Source organism: Opisthocomus hoazin, chromosome 7, assembly GCF_030867145.1.
Source record: "Opisthocomus hoazin isolate bOpiHoa1 chromosome 7, bOpiHoa1.hap1, whole genome shotgun sequence".
Lineage (NCBI taxonomy): Eukaryota > Metazoa > Chordata > Aves > Opisthocomiformes > Opisthocomidae > Opisthocomus > Opisthocomus hoazin.
The window spans coordinates 22998487-23024382 of NC_134420.1; the positions used below are offsets into that span (position 1 = coordinate 22998487).

At 46.2% G+C, this 25896-nt stretch overlaps 1 protein-coding gene across 7 annotated transcripts in view; it reads right to left on the reverse strand.

Moving 5' to 3' along the window:
* Positions 1–492: 492 nt before the first annotated feature.
* Positions 493–25896, reverse strand: part of LMO1 (LIM domain only 1) — a 71501-nt gene continuing 46097 nt past the window's right edge. For 5 of the 7 annotated variants that reach the window (XM_075425829.1, XM_075425828.1, XM_075425830.1 and 2 more), the window contains 3 exons: positions 16987–17200; positions 5662–5787; positions 493–934 (listed from right to left, as the gene is read on the reverse strand). In XM_075425829.1, the coding sequence (XP_075281944.1) occupies positions 829–934; positions 5662–5787; positions 16987–17200 (446 nt within the window). In that variant the 3' untranslated portion in view covers positions 493–828. Of the gene's footprint in view, positions 935–5661; positions 5788–16986; positions 17201–20685; positions 20791–20859; positions 20969–25896 lie in introns of those variants that run through there. The other 2 variants (XM_075425827.1, XM_075425831.1) reach the window with 2 other exon arrangements.

Consider the following 25896-nt stretch of genomic DNA (forward strand, 5'->3'; position numbering starts at 1 on the left):
TCGTAGCCTTGAAAGGAATATTCTGATCAATGCCTGGGCACCTGCTGGCAGGGCTGGAGGGAGCCTGTTCCTCGCAGCCCAGACCGGAGACACCGTATCAGCCAGCCAACAAGCACTCCGGCCCGTGGAAATGCCCTGTCTAAACGCACAGAGGTGACAAGTCAGACACCTCTCAGTGCTGCGCCGCAGCCTTGGTGAGACCCGGCCAGCAAGACCGACGGCTCCCGGCCATCACCCGCCCACAGCTCCTTGCTCCCCACCGTACAGCGCAGCAGGGCTGTGGGCACAAGTCTCCGCACGGTTCAAGCCGAGAGGTCTAACTCCGTGGCAGCGTTTCTTCCCCTGGTTTGTGTCCGTGGACTCCCGCCTCTGCTTTTATTCCTGCATTTTCCAGGGATCTGCGTACTTATTTCCAACACTCTGCTCAGCCTCAAGCACAGGTAATACAGGCTTCTGCCACTTGGGGAACAAACCACAGCGAGGATGACCAGGAAACATTCATAATTTTTAATTCACACCAGTAATAAAATTGCATTACATTTTTCATAAAATAAATGTTCCAGTTTATATACAGAAAACAGACTGTACAGAGCCCTCCCCCAGACCCCAAAAACTCACAAACATACAGGCAATGCAGTGCTCAGCTAAGCAGGCACAACTGTACATCTAAAATTGTAACTGCTTTGTGTTGGGGGGGAAAAGTACTACAATGTATATAGTCCTCTCTGGACCAAGAATTAAAAAAATATTGCAGGCAAGCTGACAGGCACCCTCGCTGCTCGCGCGGCCGAGCGCCCATCCCACAGTGCTTCAGCGAAGCAGGGTTTGTTATTGAACCTGGGACTCGAAGCTCCCGTTCAGCTGCCCTTCCTCATAGTCCATCTGACACAAGATCATGTTGTTCTTCAGGAAAAACTTGTCTCCCACACAGAACCTGGAAGATAAGAAGAATGGATGGGTGTAAGTATCAACAGAGGTTAGCACAGGCGGAATCTGAGGTCATTTGGGTCCGACGGCGACTCTGGGGACCCGAGAGGGATCCGCAGCTCTGCCAGCGGAGTGGGACCCCGGGGAAAGCCCGCGTGCTTCTCCCCCTGCTCCCCGTGCCCGCACACGCCCCGGGGTTGGCTGTCCCTTTGCCCGGCACGGCGGTGCCCAGCGTCCAGGCCATGTTGTTCGGAGCGGCTCGGGGAGCCGGCCCCAGTCTCTGCCGGGTCCCATGCCAGCGGCGGGAGGAGGCCAGGAGCAGTGGAGGGATTCATCCCCGCAGACGGGAGACGTCGGCCCTACAACCGGGAAATCAAGCAGGCGATATTGCACGGAGACTATTTGAAGTTTTTGCTGGTATCCACATTTCCACGGTTCCCTTGGGCGAGGCACTATTTACACTAATTTCCAGGCAAGGACTGGCTATTAAGTCCTTCCTCACCCCCTTGTGTACAGTGCGGAACAATAAATAGAAATTTCCTGGTGGCTGGACTCCTAACCTTTATCTTCATTGAGCGAAGGGCACTGCTCTCTATATACCATGTAAATTGTTCTGTTTGTATTGAAGTTGACAGAGAGGCTTGTGATATTTAACAATTTTATTTGACCATTAAGGTCAAAAAAGTTCCACATATAAGATCCGAGAAGTGTGAATTGACAGCCAATAGCTTTTTTGCCGTGCCTGCTTGCTCAAGACTCAGAAGCTAATCTTTAGTTCTTAAGATAACAAATAATGCTCTTTGCACCCAATTCAGGGGCTGTTTTTTGCCCATCACAGTAGCAGGGCAACGACAGACCAGAGCACAGACCCTAAAGCAGAGAGGCACCCTGGCCCCTGTGCTGAAAGGGGCTCTGATCCGAGGAGGAACGGGTAGGTACCCGCCTCTGGCAAGGCCAAATATGTACTGGGCTTTGAAGGAAGATCGATGGAGATGACACCATCCTCAGGAGACTCAGCAGACATTGCATGCCCATTTCCTCGGCTCCCAGGCAGGAGCTTTGGCAGGGACATTGCATAGTCCTTGTCTAAAATGCTTTCTAGATTTGTAACACGGGCAGCTTTGGGTACAGCATCTCCATAAAACCGAACATTTTCTGCTACAAGAACAGGACTGATCATTTTAGAATTCCTTTATAGGTCCAACATGGGCACAAGTTTTCTCCAACTGGACACCTGCTAACAAGCTGACTAATTTGCCAAGTCAGTAAAGAGAGAACTGGGCACTGGTTTTCACTTTATATGATTTCACTGGAGAACTTCCATCTTCTCCCCTCTGTAGCACATGCTTTACTGGTTCTGAAATTCAACCTTTTTTGTGTATTAAAAAGCTAAAAATTAATCTCAATTTAAATTAACAGCTTTTATGCTAAAAACTGTACTGCACACATTCTCCTTAACACCACCTTCCCCATCAGTAGGTTTACTCGCTATGAATAACAGGCACAGCTGCTTGCATTTTGCTATTCCTCCTTACCTTCACTACAATGTAAGTCTCCAGGAACAGAAACGCAAAAATTACCCTTGCCACCAGCATCACTAACAGCTGTCTCCTGCCAAACCTGCCTTGGGTCTAGAGGAGCCAAAGGAGGAGTCGGAGGACTCGGGAGCTGGGGGTGGGGTGTGTGCATATGAGTGCATAGGAACTAAAATGCACAGCAGGGTTACCCTGAGACCCTGTGAAGTTCTCGGTGAAGGGCTTGAATCACTGGAAAGGCGACTATTTCTGCCTGCCAGTCCTGCAAACCCAGCAGTAAACTGGGATCTCTCCAGCTGATGCATCGCAACTAGAGACTGAGGATTTAACGGGGCAGCTTCAGACCCAGTTTCACGCGTCCCAGCCCGCAGCTCCCTTCAGAGCAGGACGTGGGGCCGCGCTGCCAGCCCCCACGCCCAGAGCAGACCCCATCTGGCTGATCGAGCCCCAGCTGGGAGCGGCGAGAAACAGGCGCTGAACCTACCCTGCCATTTCTACAGAGGGATTTGCTTCTGAGCGAAACCACGTTTTAGATAATGGCCACACAAGCAGCTGGATTTCCTGCAACCCTTGTAACACCGATCTATTAGCCAGTTCCAGCGGTGACCAACTTTTATTCAGTACTGTGAGAAGCGATCTCGACCTTGTAACAGTTTAAAGCACAGCAGGCTGAGTAGCAGTGTAGGACTTGCTGCAAACTTGGTGTTTTGGACACAAAGCTAGTGAAAACACTGCACGCTCGGCAAAAATATTAAGAGATTTTGCTCTGATGGATTTAACACTCAGCACATAGATACAGTCTAGCTATAGAAAGGCAAGTAAGCTGGAAGAGAACTGGAGAAAGGTCTTTGTAATCAAATCTTTTCACAGCTGGAGAATGAGGTAGGGCTTCAGGTGGGGTTTCCAATTCAGAACTAGTTTTGAGCCCCACCTCCGCAATTTTGACTTTAGGGTTACTTAAGCTCACTGTTTTCGGTTCAGCTTCCAACGCTGTTTGTTACAGGAGCACTTCCACTGTGCCCTTTCGGGCCAAAATCTCTAGAGGCTAAGTCATAAAAGTTTGCAGCCTTCTGATCTCAGCCAAAAATAACGGTCTACACGTAGCTCTACCCTATCTACTCAGCCCGTCTTCCAGAAGAACTCAGCTCCCCCCAAACTGGGCAAACCCCTTATGCATCAAAGCGCAGCTTCGCCAGAGCGGGAGGGATTACCTGTGCCTTCCTGCCAGGCACTGACAGTGCGTGGAGGTTAGTTTAAGGGCAGAGCAGGACCACACTTTGCACTGAGTGCAGTAACAGTGTTGGCAATTGCAGACGGAAGAGAGAAAGAGAGAGAGAGGTGCTTTGAAGCCTTTGTAATAAAGGGTGCAATTTAAAATAAATTCCTGAAAACAAAAGCTAGGCGGTACTAGGCTTTTCCGTGAAAGCTGCTAGGGTAAAGTAGGGTTTTGATGACAAATACTCATCCTGCAGGCTCCAAGGCCAAGCCTGCACTCCTGCGTGCACAGCCCAGAGCCACGGCCTGCCTCTGCCCGGAGGGACGTTTGAGATGCTCCAGCCCTAGCAGCAGCGTGGCATCTGGGAGCAGCCCTCTCTCATCAGCAGGCCGAGGGCTGAGCCCGGCAGCACCCTGCAACGCTTCTGAGCCTGGAGCCGAACCCCACAACCAGCCAGCAATTTCAGCTCTGTGAAGAGAGACCACCTCGGGGAGGGAACGAGTTAACGTGGCAAACGGTCACACGCCGCCGACAGGGAATCATGGCTGCTGCGGGAGCACATTTGAGAGCGGCAAAACAAGACTGGGCAAACGAAAGATTTAGCGTGGCTTCTGGAAGGGATCCCAAGGCCGGGAGCCACTAGATGTCACTGCCGCCTCGGCCCTGCCACCACCAATATTAATACGAGTTTTCTACCTCCAACAAACACCGCCGCCGCCTTCAGTAACCTGGTTGAGTAGAGCCTCCTGAGCTACAAACCACTCGCCCCATTCTCCTCTTCCATGCTCTGGCACCAACCACCCGCAACCTCACTCATCGCTACGAGCTAAGCTGCTGTCAGAGGGCATGGAAGGAGAATCAGACCCCAGTTTGCACGGTGTCCTTAGTGGGAACGGTGGCAAGGGCTGGCATCCACATACACACACTGTGTACGGCTACTTCATTACAGATCCCACTGTGACTTCTGTTCTAGGGCGAGTGATGAATTTTTAAGTCAGGCTTTTAGCTTGACTTTTACAGAATTTGATTCTCCATCTTCCCACGAGTTTTGTCATCTCTCTCACACCTTCACCCAGGATGAAGTATTGCCTCCTAGTTTCATCTTCGGGAAACACAGCCCCAAGTCCAGAACAGGAACCCCAGCACAGCCCTTGGGCTCTGGACAGTCACTGCAGCCTGACTAAACCAGGAGTAATAACAAGCACTTTCAGGCCTGTCTTGGACAAGGATAGATGGATGCATCAGAAGGCGACACTGTATCATGTCTGGTTCTGTGGGCCTCCATTCTGCCTACAATGACCAACAAACAGGGTACTGGGAACATTTTTCATAGCCGTCTCAAATTCAGCTGGCTACAGGTAGCCCAAGTGGAAACTTTGTGCATGACCCTTTATTATACTCCTTGATGTGCATTTTCCGCTGGGTAAAACCCAGTAGAAATACGCAAGCTCCACTCAAAATTACACTAACAAGATCCCCTATTAAATACACAACTACTAAAGAGATTTGTTCCTAGTGTTAGAAAGGGCTTATCTAGAGTATTTTTCTGCCTCCTGTCCCTTCTTTATCTCCTTCTTCTTTGCTATCTCAAATTTTGAGAAACCCAATTTAAAGCAAAATAACATTAGTTTGCCAGAGGATGTCCATTCTCCATCGTCTGTGCTCTGCGAAGAGGGTAGATCCTGAAAGGACGCTGAAGCGGTTTGTTTTATTCAGCAGCAGCTGTGCTGCGTACAACCGTGGCCAGATCTGCAGTCTGTGTGCCCCCCCTGGCCCCCCCAACTCCCACCAGCTCCAAGGGGATTTGCGGCAAAGGGGCTACAGGTACGTACGGGCATAACCCAGGTCAGCCTAACAGACCAGCCCGAGCCACGCCAGCAGGCTGTGAGCCCAGACTGGTAGCATGGATCAAACATTTCACTGATTTTGCGGGCAAAAGTATGAACTAGTTTGTGTTTGTGTGTATAATAACTGTGTCCTCACCGCTGGTTGCAGAGCTGACAGGCAAAGCAGTCCAAATGGTAAACATTATCTCTGGCCCTCATCACCATCTCAAAGGCAGGGATCAGTTTACTGCAGGCAGCACAATTCCCGGTGGTACCAAAGAGCCTGCCAAAGAAGCACAATCATTAGAAGCCATTTTAATTAAATGGTGGAAGGACTAATTAAGTGTAATTAGCAGTATCAAATACTGTATTGCACCAATAAATAGAAGTTGCAGTCTCCATTTTGCTGACCAACCAGTGTGCGGGAACTTGGGATAAAACTGCCTGGTGAGCAGGCTCCGATTGTCGAGATGAAACTTCATTTGGTTTGTGAGCCTAGGGCTAATTTGCTGTCTAATGAAGAAAAGCATTAAACACTTAGAGCACTATTTTGGGGCTCACAAAATTTCAGTCAAAAGCTATCTGCCTCTCAGCAGCACTGGGGTAGGTGCTGGGAGCCGCCCGTCCTCCTCCGCACATGCTTGCCCCCCATCCTCCTCCGCTTGGCCGCAGCCTAATGGAGGGACAGGCTGGCAGCCTCTCGCAGCAAGACACAGAAGACCTGCAAACTTTGCCAGCCTGGCAGGCAACGCTATAGCGTAGCTCAGGAAGAACCTCACTTACCCACTGTTTAAAGCGAAAAAAGCACAATTTCCCTGGCGATGAGCGCAGCATCATTTTGCAAGGCATCTCAGAGAGCAAGCCCTCTTCCCTGGCTGTGCCCCCTTCCTCCCATCTCCATGTCCCCCCCAGGAGCCAGCTAAACCCTTCCACCGAGGCCCCAACGGCATGCTCAGCCGTTCCACTCCAGCTCCTCGGTCCATCAGGACAGCCCTTCAGCACTGGAAGTGGTGCCATTTTCATCTTGGCTTTCACTATCTGTCTCCCCAGATGTCTGCTGCTGTTACAGCTCCCACCAGGGGACTCAACTATGGCCGCAGCATCCTTCCCCTGACCCCTTCTCCAAGATGTCCCCGTAGACCCCTGCGCATGACGTTGAAGCTGCACCAACCAGCTGGGGCACAAATCAACAGGCCGACAAAACCAAATTTCACCCGAGACTGTGGTCAACACGCATGTGGTTAGTCACTTTGCTTAGGGGACGATAAGGATCGTGTTCTTGGGGCGACGAGCCTCCAGGCGTACGGTTCCTGCTGACCGTTAGCTCTGCGCGTGCAACGCGTCACTGCCCGCAGATGGATTTGGGCTCGCCGTTTGTTTCAAGCCATTGGTTCTGGCCGATTCCACAACAGGCAGATGAGAAGCATCAGGAAAATCTATAACCAATTTCTAAACCTGCAATTTGCCAAGCTAATCAATATTAATTATTACTGGTCAGTAATTGTGAATTAAAACACCCAGCGACGCTACAGAAACCTCCAAACAACTCTCCCACCCTCACACAGCGCTGTGCTACCACAGTCAGCTTGCTCTTCAGCTATGAAAAAAGGCTACCCTTATTTTTCGTTAGAAGTGGTATCAGTGGTCTTTCATTAAGCCCGGCTGGAAAACCCCAAGATTTCCTACGAAGCACTATGTTTTCCCTGAAAGTTAAACAACACAAACCAAACAGAAACACTTGCGCAGGACAGAAAAATTGCAAAGGGATACCAAAATTCCTTCCCCTACGACTCCAACCTACGAGGGCTGAAAGTCAGAGTAAAATCCCAGCTATATAGTTTGCACTGGCAAACTCAGACCACGTAATTGCTAACGGAGCAGCCCCTTTCTGCCTGCAAGCTGACTCCGGCTTGCTCGGGCTCAGGCAGGCAGGGGAGGCTGCCTAACGCCAGCAGACCGGACTGAAAAAATGCGGCACTGAAAAGCGCGCAGGTCTCCACCCTGCAACGCCCTGGCTCTCATTCAGCACCCGCTCGCAAATCAAGTCATTAAAACAGACATCCCCCCCTCTCCCACCCTAGCTGCGCCTTTCTGCGCTACCTCACTTGGGCACAGCAAAACCTGACAGCCTTCGCCGGGGTTTTGCCATTTTCCGTAAAACCAGGCATCCGCTTTTAGAGTACCCAAGTCACAGCAAACTCAAAAAATGAGTCCAATACATTAGGCAGGGAAACTGGGAGGTTAATCCTAGATTTGCTCTGTGCCCAGCACTGCTACATGCACAAGTATAAAATATCCATTATTCATTAGCATCACAGTTGTGTGGAGCTCAATCTAGATTAAACAAAATAAAGGGGCCCCAGACAGCACCATTTGCATTGTTAAGCAGGCGCTTTTCTTCAGCCTTCAAATGGGAGACTTTTCTAAATGGAAATGATGGGGAAATTTGGACAGATGTTCACTTAACTATTTAAACAGTTAGCTTAAGAAACATGAAAAATGTATTTGGCATCGTATTCACCTGTCTCCTTTCAGGGGTTTTGGGGGTAAACCAATTGTTAAACAGCTTTGACTGTTTGCATAAGATCTGAAGCTTATGTTCTGTCCAGCTGAAATCGTGTTGCCTTCTAATGTCTACATAAACGTAGCTTCCAGCTAGTCAGCGTGCTAATCTTTTTCCCTTCTATCAAGTTTCACAGTCCTCCATACCCTCCCTTTCCCAACAGATGAACATTTCACACTTATTCTGGCACATCCTAATTTTAATCTTCTTTTCAGGGAGTGATTTAGAGCCCTGTATATTCACCATGCTTCTAAAAATACGCTGTAACTTGTAGCTCAGCGAATATGATTATTTTTTTTTTTAATCTGCTGGAAGAAAAAGCAAAATGAACACAGACTCTTGCCTTTTTTGTTTGCTCATAAAAAACCTGCCACCTCTGACACCTACTTGAGCTGCAACTTTCTGAAGTGGAGAGCTTAACATTACTGGAGGAGGGAGAGAAGACAAGGAACAGGAGGAAAATCTTCCACCCCAAGCCCCATCTGTGGTTAAATTTAAAATAACCCCACATGAACAAATTGATCTGCATTCTGTCCCCTAGGCACTTTCATAACAGATGCAACACTCTCTCACACATACACACACACAAAGTTGAAGTGCATTAGAAAAATCTACCAGAAGATGCTCAGCATCTACTCACCAGCTTGGAGCCACTGGCATAAAAGAAGCTGGGAATACAGAAAGGTTTCAGTTTGGAGCTGTTTTGCTTCTTCCAAAAAAACCCATTTTTTATCATCTCCCTTTGAAGTTAAAAGGCAACAATTTTTAAGCACAGATTTATTCCCCCTTATGCAACAGGAAGACCTAGCCAGCTTGTAAATAAGCATAGACTATGCAGATTTAAAATTTAGCACAATTAAACTTTTACCCTGTGGTAGTAATTATGTTTAATGGCTCTTAGCCTGAACTTAACCATGTCTATTGTTGTCAGCCAGTCTAAAAGCAGGAGTTTGTCCAAGGACAATTTTCTGTAGTTTACAGGCCCACTAAAAATCCCGCTATGCGCTGTTCTCATTGGCCATTGATGTCAGTGTGTATAGTAAAAATTAAAGCTAATTGGCATACAGGAGCAGCAGTGAATGCAAATGAATTAACGGGAAAAGAAGGGAGCACTCCTGGAAGCGGTAGGCAACTGTTGATGGATGCTTTTCATATAGTCTTGTTTGGGCTAAAAAGTAGCCTTCTGCATGATGATCCAGATCTCACCAGCTCCGTGAATACACCTGAAGTTAATTCAAACTATAGCAAAGCCACAGCGCGCCCTGCACATTTTGGGGGAGAAAAGAATGGCAGAGAGTCCTTACTGTAGGGAAAACTGTAAGAAACTTCTCATATGAACACATTAAGTTTAGCACCTTTTAACAGATTTTTCCTTCTCGGACCAAAATTTGCAGGGTGGCTAAACTGAGAACCTGATTGCCTATTTCTGTCACCACTAGAAACAACAATCTGTTTTAGTCATTGTCTACAAGGACAGAGCTCCCATTTCTTCTCCTCTCTCTAGCCTGGTTCTGACTGGTACAGAAAGGATAGGTTGGGAGTGTCAGCGGGACTTTTTTTTAAACAACACAAGAACAAGTTCAAACTTAAACACTGAGTTGAGTCTGATCATTCCCCAAAACATGAGGCTTTGTCAACACTGAAAGAATTATGAGTTGAAAGAGGACTAAACACTTCTCTACAGAAAAATATCTACATTTCTAGATATTGTGTACAGCTACATATTTCTCCATATATTTGTATATCCATATTATCTGGATATAGAAGTTTTTGAAGAGCTACCAAACCCCATGCTTATAACCTCTTCAGCTAGCAGATGACATAGGTTTTCCTGTACACTTTACCTAAATGCCCGCTGCCGTCTATTTCCTAGCCCCACCAGGACCTGCTGTAGAATAAGACTTGCTTTATGTACCTGAAACTCATCATCATGAAAAGAAAAGGTTTTGCCCCTACCATTTGAAACAAACCAACAACTACTTCCAGTGAGGACAGCTCTTAACAGCTTGCAATCAATATTTTTCATATCTGTGGATATTAGAAATATGCTGAGCTACAAGTCTGAATTGACCGAAGTACTGAATATGCCAATAATTGCAGGGAAAGTCTGAACACCACTTAAGAAGATAAGAAGAATAAGCTTAAAAGCAACTTCAGACTCGAGGTTCCCAACTTCCCTGTAGTCAGCCTTTGTGTAATCTTCAGAGAAAGCCTTAGTGATAGGCATTTCAGCATGGTAAATACATACAGGCTGGTGCACCCTCCTTGCCAGGACACCGTTGTCAGTGCTGCAGTGGGAAGTCCTGTCAGCTGAAAGGAAATGCATTTTGATAGTAATGAAGTTGGTCAAGTTGTCTTCTCATGAAGCCTTCAAGTCCAATCCCAAAGAATTTACATCTTGCATGCCAAAGGGTTTGACATTCATGGACAGAATAGCAGCAGGAGTTGAACCAGTGCGGTACAAAAAAGCCCTCTGGTCAAGTGACCGTACTAGTTCAGAGATTACTGGGGATAAACTTCAAGGTTGTTCAAGGGCATCTGTTTTCAGTTGAAGAACGCATCTGAGTGTTCACTTATTTTTACTCCTTTGGCCTCTCCTTCTGTATTTTCAGTGGATATTTACAGTGGCGCTGGACTCTTAGCAGGTAGGAGAAGTCCAAGTCCTCCTTCCCCGCCCCAGCTTTTCTCACGGTATAACTGAAGCCACTGACCTTCAAACCCATCTCGGCTGTCTCTGGCACTGCTGAACACACGTGCAACAGCGTCCTCTTAGGGGAGTTTAAAAACAGCAGTCAGAAAACTGCAAGGCTGAAAGTGCTAGAGGCATGCCAGTATGCCACAGCTAGGCAGAATTATTCCCCATAAGCTTTCCTCCTCACTGGGAGGTTGTGGAGAAGGCAAAAAAAAGGCTGGAGGGGGGAGCAAATGAACAAACCAAGCATTGCTTGTTTAGCCAGAAAGGCATGGGCTATGAGAAACTTGTGGACCAGCTACTATGGAGAAAAAAAAATTGTGCTTCAACATCACAAAGCACAGCAATGTTGCCAAGACACGTTGTATATTAAGCCTAATTAATCCTCCTTAATCTGTATAGATACCAAGTGTAGAAGTGAGGGTATCCTACGTAGCATGCAAGACGCTCCCTGTTGCGATGCAAGAACAGCACTTCAATTTAGCAACATTTTTAGGCTCTGAGCACACACCATTTACACTGCATTTATACCTGTCCTCCCCACGCTAAACATGTCCCTTGAAAAGCAGACAGGGCATGCTCTCGGTGTGTCCATGCACGCAGGCTGCTGCGATCCTCTGGCAGGAAAAAAATCCCAAAGACTCCTCTTGCTGCTTCCAAGGTGTTGCAGCTTCTGCAGGCTGAAGCCACAGCCAGGGTATTAGTGATGTCTCTGGTAGATTAACTTCAATTCTGCTAGTTGCGGCATGCACTCCTCAGTTCCCGAAGACTTGTGCTTACATGTCTAACTGCCGTTTAATCGTTTGGCTCAGGGCCTTTGTTACCGACCTGGGGAAGCCCACCAGAAGGAGGGTATTTGCCTGCATCTCCCTGTGTCAGAGAGCAGGGCGCCCGTGTTTGTGCAAGACCCCTTTTCATATCCCACAGCAAAATTAAACTCCGCACATTTGCCGTACAGAACACTTCACCTAAAGTGCTCCCAAAGTGACCTGCTGACAGAACGAACCCGCCGGGGCATTCAGAGCAGAGCAAAAACCAGTATCCAGCAAGTGGAAACCCCGGCAGCGGGCAGCTGACGCGTCTGGACAAGGAGCTGCTCAGGGCAGAGGCTCATGCCTCGGTGACACCGACAGCGCTGAGGGATGGCGGTCCTGCCAGGATGGCTCGGACGGGGCTGCGTCGCCTGCCAGGGCCACCGATGCCGTGCCCAGGCTGCAGCACCAGTCGAAACACCAGCGAAACTTCCATGAAATCCACTGAGACCAGCACCAGGGCTTCCCGGAAATCCCTTTCCTCTTACCGATTCGCCATCATTTTTACATGTGGGTTTTGAGCTTTTCCTTGGAGTCTAATTAAAGCCATAATTGGTTTAAATGATGAAAAACTTTCCCAACACCAGCATATCAAACACGTAGAAGCGACAGTTCTGCTCCTGTCTAAGCGAGCCTGACTCGCCTCTGCTCGCGTGCAGTGCACCATGCCGACTCAAAAGGAAAAGTCACGTTCTTCATCAGCACTTCACAGTGAAATTTAAGTTGTCAGTTCCTCCCAGAAAATCCTGATGCAACACCCAAACCGTCCCTGTGAACTGGAGCTTGGTGAATGTTTAATTACGCCTAGGAACAAACAGAGATTGCTGTGTGGGGGCTGCGCGGAGCCATCCAAGCTGCACGCTAAGCTGCTCTGTCCTAGAAGCACTTTCTTCAATAGCGTTTGCTTATCAAAAATAATTAGAAGTAGGAATGCTGGAACTGTGATTATGAAACAAATGGTAAATCTATTTGCTCAGACGAAATGTATCGAAAGATACAGCTAGACACAGCTGGAGACTGAGGTGATACCGCAAGGATAACAGCTCGAGATCCAATTTCATCTTTCATGATTAAAAAATGAGCAAGAAAGTGTTTTATGAAATGTGAAGGTTAACAAATGTTCCTTCACAAGCAATGACGACAGTTTATCCTTTGAAACAAATGATCAGGCTATGGTCTGCTAGCAGCTCCTGAAACACCTCTGAAAGATTTCTTTTCAAACCCCGCCGAGGACCAGCGCACGCAGCCGGCAGCCCACCGCGCTGCCGACACTCGGGCAGAGCCAGCGCCGATGACACAAGTCCCGAAGTTCATCCCTGTCCCTGGTCCCCTCAGCGGCCCAACGACACCAGCCCACAGGAGGGGTGGCACAAGCAGGGGCCCAGACTGCAAACTAACCACCACTTCAGCTGAAGTCCTAAGCCACCCAGAACATTCCAGGAGTCCCTTCTGTCTGTAGGTAAGCACCTATCCACTGCTGCCTCCGCAGCGATCAGGCAAGCGGGAGCCTGGTGCTGGGTAGTAATGGCTGGGTCCATGCGGCCCCAGGCAGGAACAAGCCTGCTGCAGGCTCGTGGATGGTGACTGCGCAAGGGGAGGGGAAAGAACATCTCTCATCAGGCAACAAACTACACACCTGGCTCTCAGGCAAATTCAAAGAAACATTGGTCTATAAAGAGATTATGAAGCACCATTTTTTTTCTCCTGGTCACTATGCAGCAACATTCCTTTTGGACTTCAGATATAAAAGATAAGCATATTTACATTCATGGGCACAAAATCAGTCTAGCTTTTAATTTTTCACATGATGGTTGACCTACTAAATATCAGTGCAATATTCACCCTGTTCTTCTTCAAAGGCATATAGAGGAAGTGGCCAAGAATAAAATCCTTTGACTGCCCTCTGGATGAAGTACTCCCTTTGTGGTGTGAGTACAGTGTGAAGTATGAAAACTTATTTTTCAGAACGTATTCTGCTAAAATTTGACTAGTAGAACAAATACTGCAAGTTGTTGAACAAGGAAAAAAAAAAAGACAGGGATAGAGGCTCTAGAACTACTAAAGGGAAGGAATCATATAATGATGAGAATGGGTAATTCTCCAAGAAGAAAAATTCAAAATATCAGGAGCGAACAGACAGTAGAGAAGACAGTGGTGGCAAATTTAGTTCCTTCTATTAATAGAACTAATAGTTAAAATTGAGAGAGAACGAATATTATGTGTAGAAGGCAACAGAAGATGTTTTGAAGTAAAAAGAATTGCTTTAAACCTCAATAAAATATGAGACTGCATAGCAATGCCCTTATTCCTGTCCTAGAACCCTGAAATGGTTCCTTAGCATCAGAAGAACAGAACACAGGAATGCGACAGAATTCCCCCCAAAAAACAGTATAAATGAGAAATAAGTGAGAACACAAAACTTCACAGCTGTAAAGCTGGCTAAATTTCGTGGGTTATGACAATTATATTGTTCTTCCCAATAAAAAAAAAGTAAGAAATATTTCTAGTGGTCAAAGCTACTGAAATGGACTGAATTCAGATAGGGAAGTAGGAGGTAGTAACCCCCTGTTGCCCCCCAAAATTAACTAGTAGCATAATGTATGCATACATAGCCGAGGAGGTCAAGCCTAGCCAGAGACCTAGAGGAGACGGTGCAGCCAAAGTGTTCGGTACCCTACTGCAATACAGGCAGATGCCCCCCATTTTTACTCAAAATACCTACAATTTCTTTAGCATGGAGATTGTCTGGCCCTGTTTTACTGGGCCATGTAAGACTTCTCTTCACAACTGAACCATGCTGCAGAGATAGCAAGACTCCCCCCTTGGTGGGCCGGGGGTTATTCTAACCCAGCAAATGGAGGCAGAGGGGCTACGAGACCCCTCTCAGGCACAGAACAAGTTTGCTTCAGTGACCATGCTGAACTGCTGCTGTGACAGCGGCTGCGCGGACACGGTCAAACACTGGCCCCAACTGTTGCCTTCCATGTTTCATGTCACAAATTGTCCTTTCTTCTCAAAGACGGGACGTGGGCTGTTTCCTGGGGTTTGCAACTCGTGGCTTCTTTCCCATCTCTAGCACACACCTCTGGTGTGCTCCAGAAAGTCGTGCCATCGGGGGGCCAACGAGAAGACCACAGAGTAAACTTTTGCACTTCAAAGAAGCATTCTTAGGATAAACCAAGGAAAGAAAGAAATGCTCTACAACTGCAGCGATAAAAACGTTCTTGTAAGTTTAACAGCATCAATACTGCTCTCCTTCGGCACTTTAACTTGTCTGATTTGATGCCACACGTTATTTTTGTTATGAAACTAGAACAAACCAAAATCAATACAGTGCTCATTAAATGGACAAAACATGGGGTAGCTCACAGGTCTCAAACAGCAAATGTAATGAGAATCACTGCCCAGCTAAGTATTTCTAGTATGGTTCTGCAACACGTAGAGTAACACTGAACAGCTATCTTTCAGGTCAGATTAAAAAAAAACACAAAAAATAACAACAAACACACACAACACTTTATCAAGTGCACAAACCACAAAGTCTAGAGAAGTGATAAATAACGAAGAGGAGAATGACTGATGTAGAGACCTGGGCCAGCAAGCTGGATGCAAACAAGATACGTGTTTTAATACAACCAAGTATAAAGAAACACTCCAGAAACTAATGCAGCCTACACTTTCTGGAAGGAAGACTATTCCTGGAAGAAGCTCTCCTGAAAGGTTTTGGGGTCCTTGTGATTAGCACAACCCAACTGTGATACTACAATCAAAAGAAATGATGCAATACTTGACAAGGGAAGATCAAGAGATGTTATATTCTTCACTGACACATCAGAATTATGTCCACAACACAGAAAGAGTACAGCTGAAGTGAAGGAGGGTCAGTGAAGAATGAAAATGCTAATTTGGTGTTAGAAATCTGGGTGTTAAAGAACGTTCTGGATCTCAGTTTGTTCAGCTTAGCAGAACAGGGTTAAGGATACTTTTAGAGCAAGTGACTTGTGACATTAGTAAATACTCAGACTTAAGACAAAGTACAAAAATTATTTCATGATAGTGAAGACAGTTAACTCTTTTCTCATCACACCCCTTCCACCTTTCCAAAGGCTGCTTGTCCTGTCTTTCCCCCTTCAGATGTGTTCCACCCTTACCCAGGGTCCTCCTCACTCATGTTTTGGGGACGCACGCCACCCAACCCAGTGTGACCTGCAGCTGCTGCCTGTGTGGCAGAATTTCAGCTGAGACATTTCATGTGTGCCGTGGAGAGTTTCAGCTCAAACAGGAGCAAAAATCCTCACATGGGCTCTTGTACGCTGCCTGCCTGAAAGGCAAGGTGGCAGCTCCCATATGGCAGCTTTTCTTCTATTCGGCTCAGTGCTTAAGTTCTTATCTTTACAAGGAGAAACTTGTTTAAGTTTACCAAGAAAATATTTACTAAAGATTTTCAGGAATATGTTTTACATTGAAACACATGAAGCATCTGATTATTGAGACTAATCTAGCCAGCCTCTGGACACCACAGGGTTAGATGGCATTTTACCTCCCTGTCTTAAAACAGCATGTTGGTTTTGTTTTGTTTCAGATGTGTTTGCAGGTTGAGGTTGCATAGGAAATGCTATCAGTGCTTTAGGAAAAAAAAGGAAACACATACATTAGCTGGAGTACATTCTTCCAAAGGAAAAACAAAGCAAAACTTGGGGTGTTTTGCAGTGTGACCCTCGTAAGAATGTTTGCATTAGGCCTGCTGTCATATTAAAATTAACTTGTGTTTATATAAAGTATTTTGTACAAAACCCACATACACACCAGACAAAAAAATCCCACATGTTGTTATGTATTGCAAACACACAATGACAGGGTAGTCCTAACTCAGAGTTAGTGATGGTCTCTGCAGGCTTCCTCATGAAGAGAAATTTTTTAAAGTTGATCTGTAATTTTGGAGTGTTTTGCTCTGTTTACTTAGGGAAGAGACAAGAGCCCCTTGGGAGGAACCTTACTCAATAAAAGCACTAGAAGTATATCTAACAGCTATCACTGAAAAAGAAAAGGTAAAGGTTTGGTTGGGTCTCAGTCAATACGCAGGAGTGTAACATCAAAGATATGCAAGAAGAATCAACCATCTTTTCATAATTTTCTCTGCAAGCACTCTTCTTGCTCATTCATAATAATAAAGAGTTAAGTCATGCTGCCCTCCTTCTACCTTGACCTAAAAACAGGATGCCACCTCCCTGACTACAAAATATGTTAAGTGCAAATAAAAAGCCGTGCTTAGACAGAGGAAGAAACTCCAACCTCTTCTGGCCAGGGCTGACCATGCACAAGTACATGTTTTCATAGCAGAGGTTTAGAAAGACAAACAGCTGACAGCACAGCGAGAGGCTTTGGGAAGAGCCCACAGTACGTTCCTCTGTTTACCTCAGGTAATCTCTGCGGCAAAGAATGAGATTTGCTTTTGTGTAAAGAGTTGATCCAACCTCTCCAAGACGACAGTCACAGCAGGCGCACTTCAGACAGTCTTCATGCCAGTACTTATCCAGAGCCTTCAGCAGGTACCGGTCCTTGATCTTGCGGTTGCAGCCAGCACAGCCCTTCTGCTTCCCTTTGGGTTGTACAGATAGCATCGGCACACCTGCAACGCAAGCACAGCATTTCGTTTAGAAGGTATCTAACAGCTTGCATAGGCTTCCTGCATTCGGAGTAGCGCTGGGAGCTACAGGTGGATCTGTGAGCAAATACTGCTGCTGGTTTCATTACAAGCAGCTCACATGGCAAGAAGCCGATGGTCAAAGGAACTTCAACTCCATCTGCTGTCACAGGGTAAGTGGGAGTGCGACACTTGCAGGAGCACAGTCCTTTTTTCTTAAGGGCAGGGCTGACACAAAGCAGCAGACTTTTTCTTAATTAACAACTTGCAGCAGAATAAACTGGCTGTAATGTCAACATTTATTTTTTCCCTCATTACCAGTACCCTTGTGTTGTTAATTACCTGCCACGGGCAATTACGAGGATCAGAAGGGCCACCACTCTATGCACCCCCAGTCCAACACCTTGGCTGGATCAAGCTTGATGGGGAAAGGAGAGGATATAAGGAGGGTGTAAAAAGAAGTGGCACACCACTGTTTTTCCTCTTTTGTGAACCCCGCTGGTCACAGAGGCCTCAGCGAAAGCTAGAGGAGCCCAGGGGCTGCTCCAAAACGTTACTGAAAAGCCCTTGAGCACTGCTGAGAATAACCCAACCAGTGCTCCTCTACCACCAGTGAAGCCACACTCCTTCAGCAAAGCAGAGCTTTCCTTCTCCTCCCGTACCGCGGGAGACGGTAGGATAAAGCCAGGCGTCCCTTCCTCCCTGCAAACCCCTGCTGGGACTACAAAGCAAGGACTAGCTGGCGGGGTAGGAGGTGGTGACAGGACTCGCACGTCACCAGGCTGGTGGAGACCTGCTGTGGCCACCTTCCTCACGCTGCCGTCTCCAGCTTTTTCCTCTCCTCCGAGCAGCTAGTGCCGAGTATGGTGAGCACGGACACGGGTGCGAGACCTGTTGCCCTTCTCAAGTTGAAGAGGGAGGCAGGGAAGGATTTTACGGAATCAACAGGCAAGATGGAAAAATAAACAAGGATTGTACTGGGGGGAGGAGGGGGAGACGAGATGATGAAAGAAGAAACAAACTCACTGAGACGCTACAATCCCATTTTCTCTAGAGCCTTGATTTTACTTTGTTGCTGATTTTTATTTTTACTAGTGTCAATCACTAAAAATGACAATACCGGGCCTGTAACGAGCATGCCGTGGGCTTAACTGATGCAGAGAAGATGAGAGGGGACACTCTGGCTACAGTGGCAGGTGTCACTAGCTATATACTCTTACAGAAAGTTAAGCCACTGTTTCTGTAGGAAGCACCAGATGTCCCAGAAAGTAGCAGCTTGATAATGGAATTATTAACAGTCCCTTAACTGGAGAGGACCGAGTCAGTGCCACTGTAATAAGTGACATTTGCTGCTTTCCTTAAAAGCCAGGGTGACCTGACGGTGGCTAATGCTCAGCACATGTAAAACCCACCACTCCTGCAGTAATAATTGCTTTGTCAGAGCTGCCAGCAGACGACAGTAGCACTTAAGACACCTCTACACAAACAGGGAGGTATTGATCCATTTGTTATCAAGGCGGTCTCGGCAGCACGGAGACAGGTCAAGTAACATTCGAAAACTCTCCAGGCTGGAAGAGCCCTCCGGCTCTTTGCTGCAGCGCACTCGACACCCGCCCGCGAAGTCGGTGCAAGCAAACTTTTGACGCCAGTGACAAACACGCCGTAATGAAGTCAAAACCTGACCCTGTGCCTGACTGCCACACACGCAGCCCATAACGCTCGCGGGAGAAATTCTACGTACACCGCCACAGAGCACCACCCGCACGGCTGGAGAGGGGGAGAAGGCAGGGAAGCACAGCCCTGCGGGGGGAGGTCAGCCCGCACAAGTCCCATGCTCCGGGTGGGAGTTTCTGACGAGGACAGCGAAGTGGCCCCGTGGTTCTGGGCACAGCACTTTTTTTTTTTTTTTTTCAGAGTACATTTCAGGAGCAAAGAGAAGCTTCCCTTTTTGAGTAATTTCTTTTTCAGAAAACTTCAAGCCTTCATCCCATGCTCTGCCCAACTCCACGCCAGGCAGACAGCACATCGTGAGAAGAGACGGCCTTATTCTGAGGCAGAGCAGGGTGCACACATGAATTTGCATTTGCAAACACTGTAAGATCAGCGCCAGCGATGAAAGAAAACAGTTCGCACCTATGAAAACCCAGACCTAGACGCGCGAATTATATTTTAAGACAGGAGCCCTAGACACCAGTGAGTCACTGCCCACCCCCGGACCGGCTCTCTAAACGTGAGCTGCGTACCCTTAGAGGCAGAAGAGGATTTCTCACAAGGGGGGGGTCATCATACAATTCTTTTGCAAGGTTCATCTAGGTAACTTGAGGATCCTGCGTCTGGAGGTGCTGCAGATTTCAAAACGCGGATTCTAGATAACCAGAGCCCCTTGAACCCCCTCGCAAAAGAACTGCTGCATGGCTGGCCTTTGAGCTCATCTCTGCGATTCAGAAGTACAAGATCTTCAGCCAGACGGGACCTCCCAAGGCCCCTGAGCGCTTTCGAAACCAGTGCCTTTTTGGAGTTACAGCCCCTCTCACCCAGAGGGAGGGGTCTGCCGTAACAGCAGCATGGTCAAGCGCAGGGACAGAACCCCAGCTGGACCACTGGGAGAGGCTGGTTCCATCAGTAAGGGCAGGCTGGCAGGTCAGGAGCGTCTGCTGAGGCGGCACACAGGCGTGGACGGCTGCGGTGGCAGTTCTGGTTCCCTCTGTGGCCCTGGCAGCCATCGCTCACCGCAGCCACCTCGGTTCCCCACTATGGCGAGCACACCGTTGTCTTAGGAGAGGCTTCTGCGAATAAGGGGAATGTAGCACTTTGACTTTCTTCTAATAACTAGCAAAGGAACAGATATATATATTTTTAAACAGTATCTTAAGCAAGGAAAAAAGCCATGTATTTGGTCAGTGTTCAGCAGGGGGCTTTCTAATGAAAAAAGGTACCATTTCAGAGATCATATGATGTTCAAAGCTGCTATTCCCACTCAGATAATAACGAGCAAGGTCAGCCTCTGCTGGTCAGGTTCAGTGTTTTGAAATTACATTTTGGTCTGTGAGGCTTCACTCCAACATCCCGGCCAGCCCGTCTGCACGGAGCGCACACGCCGCCACAGAAAGTTGCGGCTGCAATTAGCTGGCGAGTTGACACAGCAGGCAAGGCGTGAAACAAAATTTCAAAAACTGCCAAACTTGATCAGCAAGGGCTCCTCGAATGCTTGCCATGTCATTTCCAAGCAACAAGAGAGCAGCATCTCAGAAGCTTAACCCCTTTCACGGTCGGAGGCTTGCAGAGAGAGGACACTGCCAGCGCCAAACCCCACTTTCCTCCTCCTGCCTCCCTTCTGGCAAAGCCCAAGCAGTCTGGGCTTTGCAGGCAGAAACCACCTGGAGAGCCGCTCTTTCTTTTTGGAAACTTCCCCACTGCAAGACTGTGATGCTGCTTCATTTCTTCGTGTGTTTTTTTTCCCCAGTACTTACCAAAAAATGTCAAGATACCTAGTTCAGTTTGATCAGGGGCAAGCGGTGTCTCACCGGGGCTGTCAAGAAACAAAGGGCTCACCTTCGATAAACTCCACACGTGTTCTGTGGGCAAGGATTAAAAAATGAGAAGTAGTGTTGCAGAAGCAGAAAAATTAACAGCTGGACACTTACCCTTTTAAATATACGATCACAAAGGGAATGCTGATTGATTACCAAATTCTGAAAGTACCGTCGAGTTGCTCTCTCCTCTCCTGTTGCTAGCCATCCATCGCTATCTTTTCTTAGAAACAGTAGATGAAGCCTTTCTATTTTTGGCTACCTACACTCCCTTCTTTGCCCTTTACAACTTAATAGACTTGCTGCTGGTAAATACAAAACAAAACCTGTTCTGAGTGCTCGGAGCTCCAATGCACATTAAAAAATTATAGACACCACCTCTGGACATACTGAAATTTATGGCTGTGTCTAAAGAGGCTGTTATTGCAGTGAGTAATCTAAACTTTACCTCTATTCACAGTCGGACAAACTAGCTTTAATCAGCCCGTATCTTCTCAGTCGGGGTCTTTCTGTAAAATTATTCAGCTGGCTTTATAACACAAGTGTCCACTAAGTACACCTCTAAATTTTTCTAAGCCATTTTACCAATATTTCTATTCACACAGCAATCAGCTGCAGCTCCTCTAAGGGCACTGTTCATAAAGGCTCGTTTCCAAGAGAGCCTGGGAACTTTTTATAAATGGTAGACCTTTTAAATAACAGTTATCTGCAACAGTCCTATGGCGTACAGCTCCGCAGTGCTCTGGTCTGCAAGAGAGCTACTGGTCCCCTCTGAAAGCATGGAAGTTCACCACCTAATTTCTTTAATGCAACTCTAAAGGTTAATTGGTCTGAAAGAGTAATGCGGGACTGCTGGCTAATGATATACGCCTCAAGGCTTTGCGGCTTGCCTGTATTTTATACAGTCAAGTCCAGAGCATGAAACACAGGTGATATCACTGGGACTTTTCAGACCCCCCTCCGACTTCCCGCGGCCCCCCTCGGCTCCCCGTCTCCTGGCCGAGCCCTCCGCGACGCCCACGTGTGCCCAGGGAAAGCGGCAGGAGCCGAGGGCGGCTCTCCTCCACCCGCGTTTCATGCCTTGTTAGAGGGGGCTCCGAGAAGTGCCGCCACTGCACTCCTCATTACCGCTGCAGAGAACTAAAAACAGCCCTAATGAGGAGAGCCAGAGCGTACAGTACGGGGTGGGAGGAGGGACGTCCTCCCACACTCCCCAAGGAATCTGGCCAAAATCTTCAATTTGCCATTTATGACAGCTAATTAGTTATTCTATTCAAAATCTTTGCTTTAAATAAAAGAACTAATTATACACAAAGGTCAGTCCCCCACCTCCTGTGAAGCACACATAATTGGCTTATTTCCCCAACACTGTGTGTATGTTTTACACAATGCTTTCAGGCAGATGGCTTTAACTCTTTCCCTCTGCAAGTTTTTTGGTGGTGGGTTGTTTTTTTTTTAAAAAAAAACACAAAAACTTTTCTGCAGATTAGCTACTTCTACCATAAAAGCTTGCTCAACAGCAAAGCAGACAACTACACACACACAGAGAGAAAATACATCTCTTCTCTGAAAGGTTTGTGACAACCCTCTATCGCAGCGCTTCCCATGCCGTTGTACAGCACCTTGCACCCCACAAAACTGGAATTATGTTTTTGTTCTCCACCACAAATTCTTACTTGAGCAGTGCCTTCCAGACACAGTCGCCACACTTCTGAACAACGCCGCTGCCAAAGACCTCAGTTATGGCAGGTTTATGTTACACTTCTTCTTTCCTCTCTTTTTTGTCTACGTGGGGTTTGTTTGGTGGTTTTGGTTTTTGGTGGGGTTTTTTTTGTAATTTATGTAAGTGGTTGTTATAGGGATGCAGCTTTCCAGTGTTAAAAGCAATTCCAATTTAAAGACTGGAGTTCTGGCAGTTGGGCAATTGAGCCTAGGTTTCAGAGTTCCACTTGAGGGAAAAAAATGTTTGTTTCTAGCATCAAGACTCTTTAAATGAGCTGACCTCCTTTTGCCTGCTAACAAAAACCCCAGCATTTGGCTGCAAAAGATGAAAAAGTAACTGAAGAGTAGGACTAATCTTATTAACTCCTGTCTCATCACAATAAATAAGCTGCAGTCTTATGTCTTTTATCAGAGGATCTGATATCATTTAAAAGCATTAGAGCCCTGCATCACCCATTTAAGTAAATGCAGACAGTCATTGCCAAAAAGACGCAGTGAATTTCATTCCCTTAAAAAGAAACTCACTTTGTGTTCCCAGTATTGTATTACTCACCTTCTATGAATATTACACCCTGCGAAACAAGTTAAACCGCGCACTTCCACTGAACTGAGAGTACGCCGTCTCGGGCATCTTCACCAAGAATTTCATTTGCAGAATTATGGCCAGCACGGTGAAACTCATCATGTCGTCTGTATACCCAATTAAAACGTTACATTTGGAACACCGAGTACTTGCAACTAAATGCTTGTGAACAAGCCTCCAACCATTCATCAGAATTATTCAATGAGTAACCACAATCTTTTTCCATTTCCAGTTTCATGCTGCAATATACAGCACGTGAGTTTTACAGTGGCTTTAGCAATTCATTTGCGGTATTCCTTCTTCTGAATCACTGCCGAACAAACTTCCCAAGCATGGCAAAAAATGTAGTTGGACAGGGCAGTTAACAGGAGAAACAACATTTTGATTAGTACTTCTATTTTAAGTATGCTATAGTCCTCCTCCCAATAACACAGCAATTGTTTTGGCCCTACAATTCAGAACAAGCTTTGGAGAAACATATTTTGGTGTCTAGTGTCCTCCAGCAGTTTCAGCTGCCTAAAAGCGACCGGAAGCTTCATGAGCAGCTTAACCACCTTCCAGTCTCCCACGCAGAGACCCTGCTCTCATTTTTTGCTCAGATAGGCCAAGGTATCCAAAATAATCACTCGCATCATTTGAACCTGTACCAAGGTGCGTCCTGATTCAGGACACAAGGTTTAGGGTTAGAATCTAGATTTTCCTCGTCCCCGGAAGTTTTGAGATTTCCAATACCTGCTTTAAGACTCTCTGTTATGGAGTTGCTCTTACCAGAGGACAACCTGTAGCTATAGAGGAACACACAGCAGCGGGACTAAACGCAAATCATAATAATTGTTCCTGCAAAACAGTTTCTATAAATCATTCCGGTAAGCAACACCTTCTCTATGCTCCTAAATTACACTTGTTTGAGCTTTAATTTTTCATAACTGGCATATGTCCAAAGCTTATTCTTAGTACATGTAGTGTTTCATTAAAATCCATTTTCACTGTTTGAAGAAGACATGCAGGCTTCTTCCACCTTCAACCTAGTCTGAGATCATTCTGATCAAGTTTTCTTGTAGTCTTAGTTAGTCACAACTGCCGTCCTACAGTCCGGCAAAGGTCCTGATTTTAGGTGGCCAGTTCCCTCCTCCAGTGTCTGTAGCAGAAAAGAGTCTGGCAATGTAGAGACTACCCTCAAACCACCTTTCCAGCAGTATAAGAACATCACACATGAGAAAACTATTATTAGGGATGACTAGCCTGAAATTTGTCCCATATTCCTCGATATTCCATCAATTTGCAGATGACCACTGAAGACACTAAGCCCAAAAGTTTTCTGTTCAGGGGATTGGGATGTCAAAGCAAACCAACAGAAGAAGGGTCTCCAAGTCAAATGGTCACAAAGATAAGAGCTCATCCCTCACATTTCAGTTCATTTAAGAATAACCTATGTACCAATGTTAAATACAGGGATTTTTTTTGCTCCTTTCCTTTCCAAAAAGGAAAGAAAATCAAATAGAAAAACCCTGTATCAAGTTAAAAATCCCAAAGAGTGCTTGAGAAGTAAAAACTCCAGTCAATTATTTCCAGGCACATGTGTAATACTACACAATTCTCATCTTCCAGTTAAAATACACTGTTTAACATATTACTACTGAGGTTTGAAGACATAAGCAAAGACACGTGATGTAGCCGAGCTCAGGTTTAGCAGTGAAACATTAACATCACCCTGACAGATTTGGTACGCTATATAAGTGAATATTTTAAGAAGAACAGAACTATATCATTGCACGATCATCATCATCATCATAATCTTTTCTTCTGCCTCTTTGCAGACATATACAATGTCAACCTAAGCTTTCGGCAACCTTAATAGAATTTCAGTGCCCACTGCCAAATGGCCATTTGATGTTCTGCTCTGTGTACACTGATGAAGCAATCTGTTACAGGCCTTAATGCAGGCAATGATGACTATCCAATCTAAAGCTTCCACAGGTTTATAGAAATTTCTCAAGACTTTTGGAGCCTCTAATAATTTGTGCAATACCACAAAAGAATTTGGAATCCTCGTGCTCTGTATTTGATGAAATATGAATATACCCTTTTAAGTGTTTCTAGAAGAAATCCCACTCAGGCCAAAAGCATATTTTACACCATCAATCACCAGAAAGTTGTGCTGACAATTCTGAAATAGCAAACGCTATAGTGATTACAAGTTACTGTAGTATGAAAACAACAGCCCCTCCTGCCCCTATCCAAACTTATTGCAAAGCCAAGCCATGATGCTCATGCCCTGCACAATATTAGTACAATAAATATACAATGACTATAATTTATTTGCACATTTTCTCGATTTCCAAGAGATGAGTAAAGATTCACCTATAGAGAATGCAGAGGGAGTCTACTTAATGCAACCCACGTAAGAGATACAATTGCTGCTGACCTTCTAGAAGTCGTGAAACACATCTCCCTAGTGATTCAGAAAGATGCAGTTATTCCCCAAATTTAGCCTCTTCTCCCTTTCCTAGGAAAACCAGACCAGCCCATCTGCTGCTGAAAGTTGAAAGGAGGGCTATTTCCTTCTCTTCTTGTTGAAAGCAAAAAACACAGCAGACAGTCTTTCGCAGGACCATTTGCATGCTGAGCTGTCAGACCATGCACTTTCCATTAAAGAGATAGCATCCCTTTTCATAAGTCCATTTGGGATCCATTTTAGTGTTATCTAAAAATCAAATCTACATGGTAATCCTCTTAATGTACTCTTGACTTTTAAAAACAGCTTTATGTTCCTTCAGGAAATGCTTTAAGCCATTACTCAGTAATTACTACTCACCCATGAAAACACCGATCTTTTACAATATATA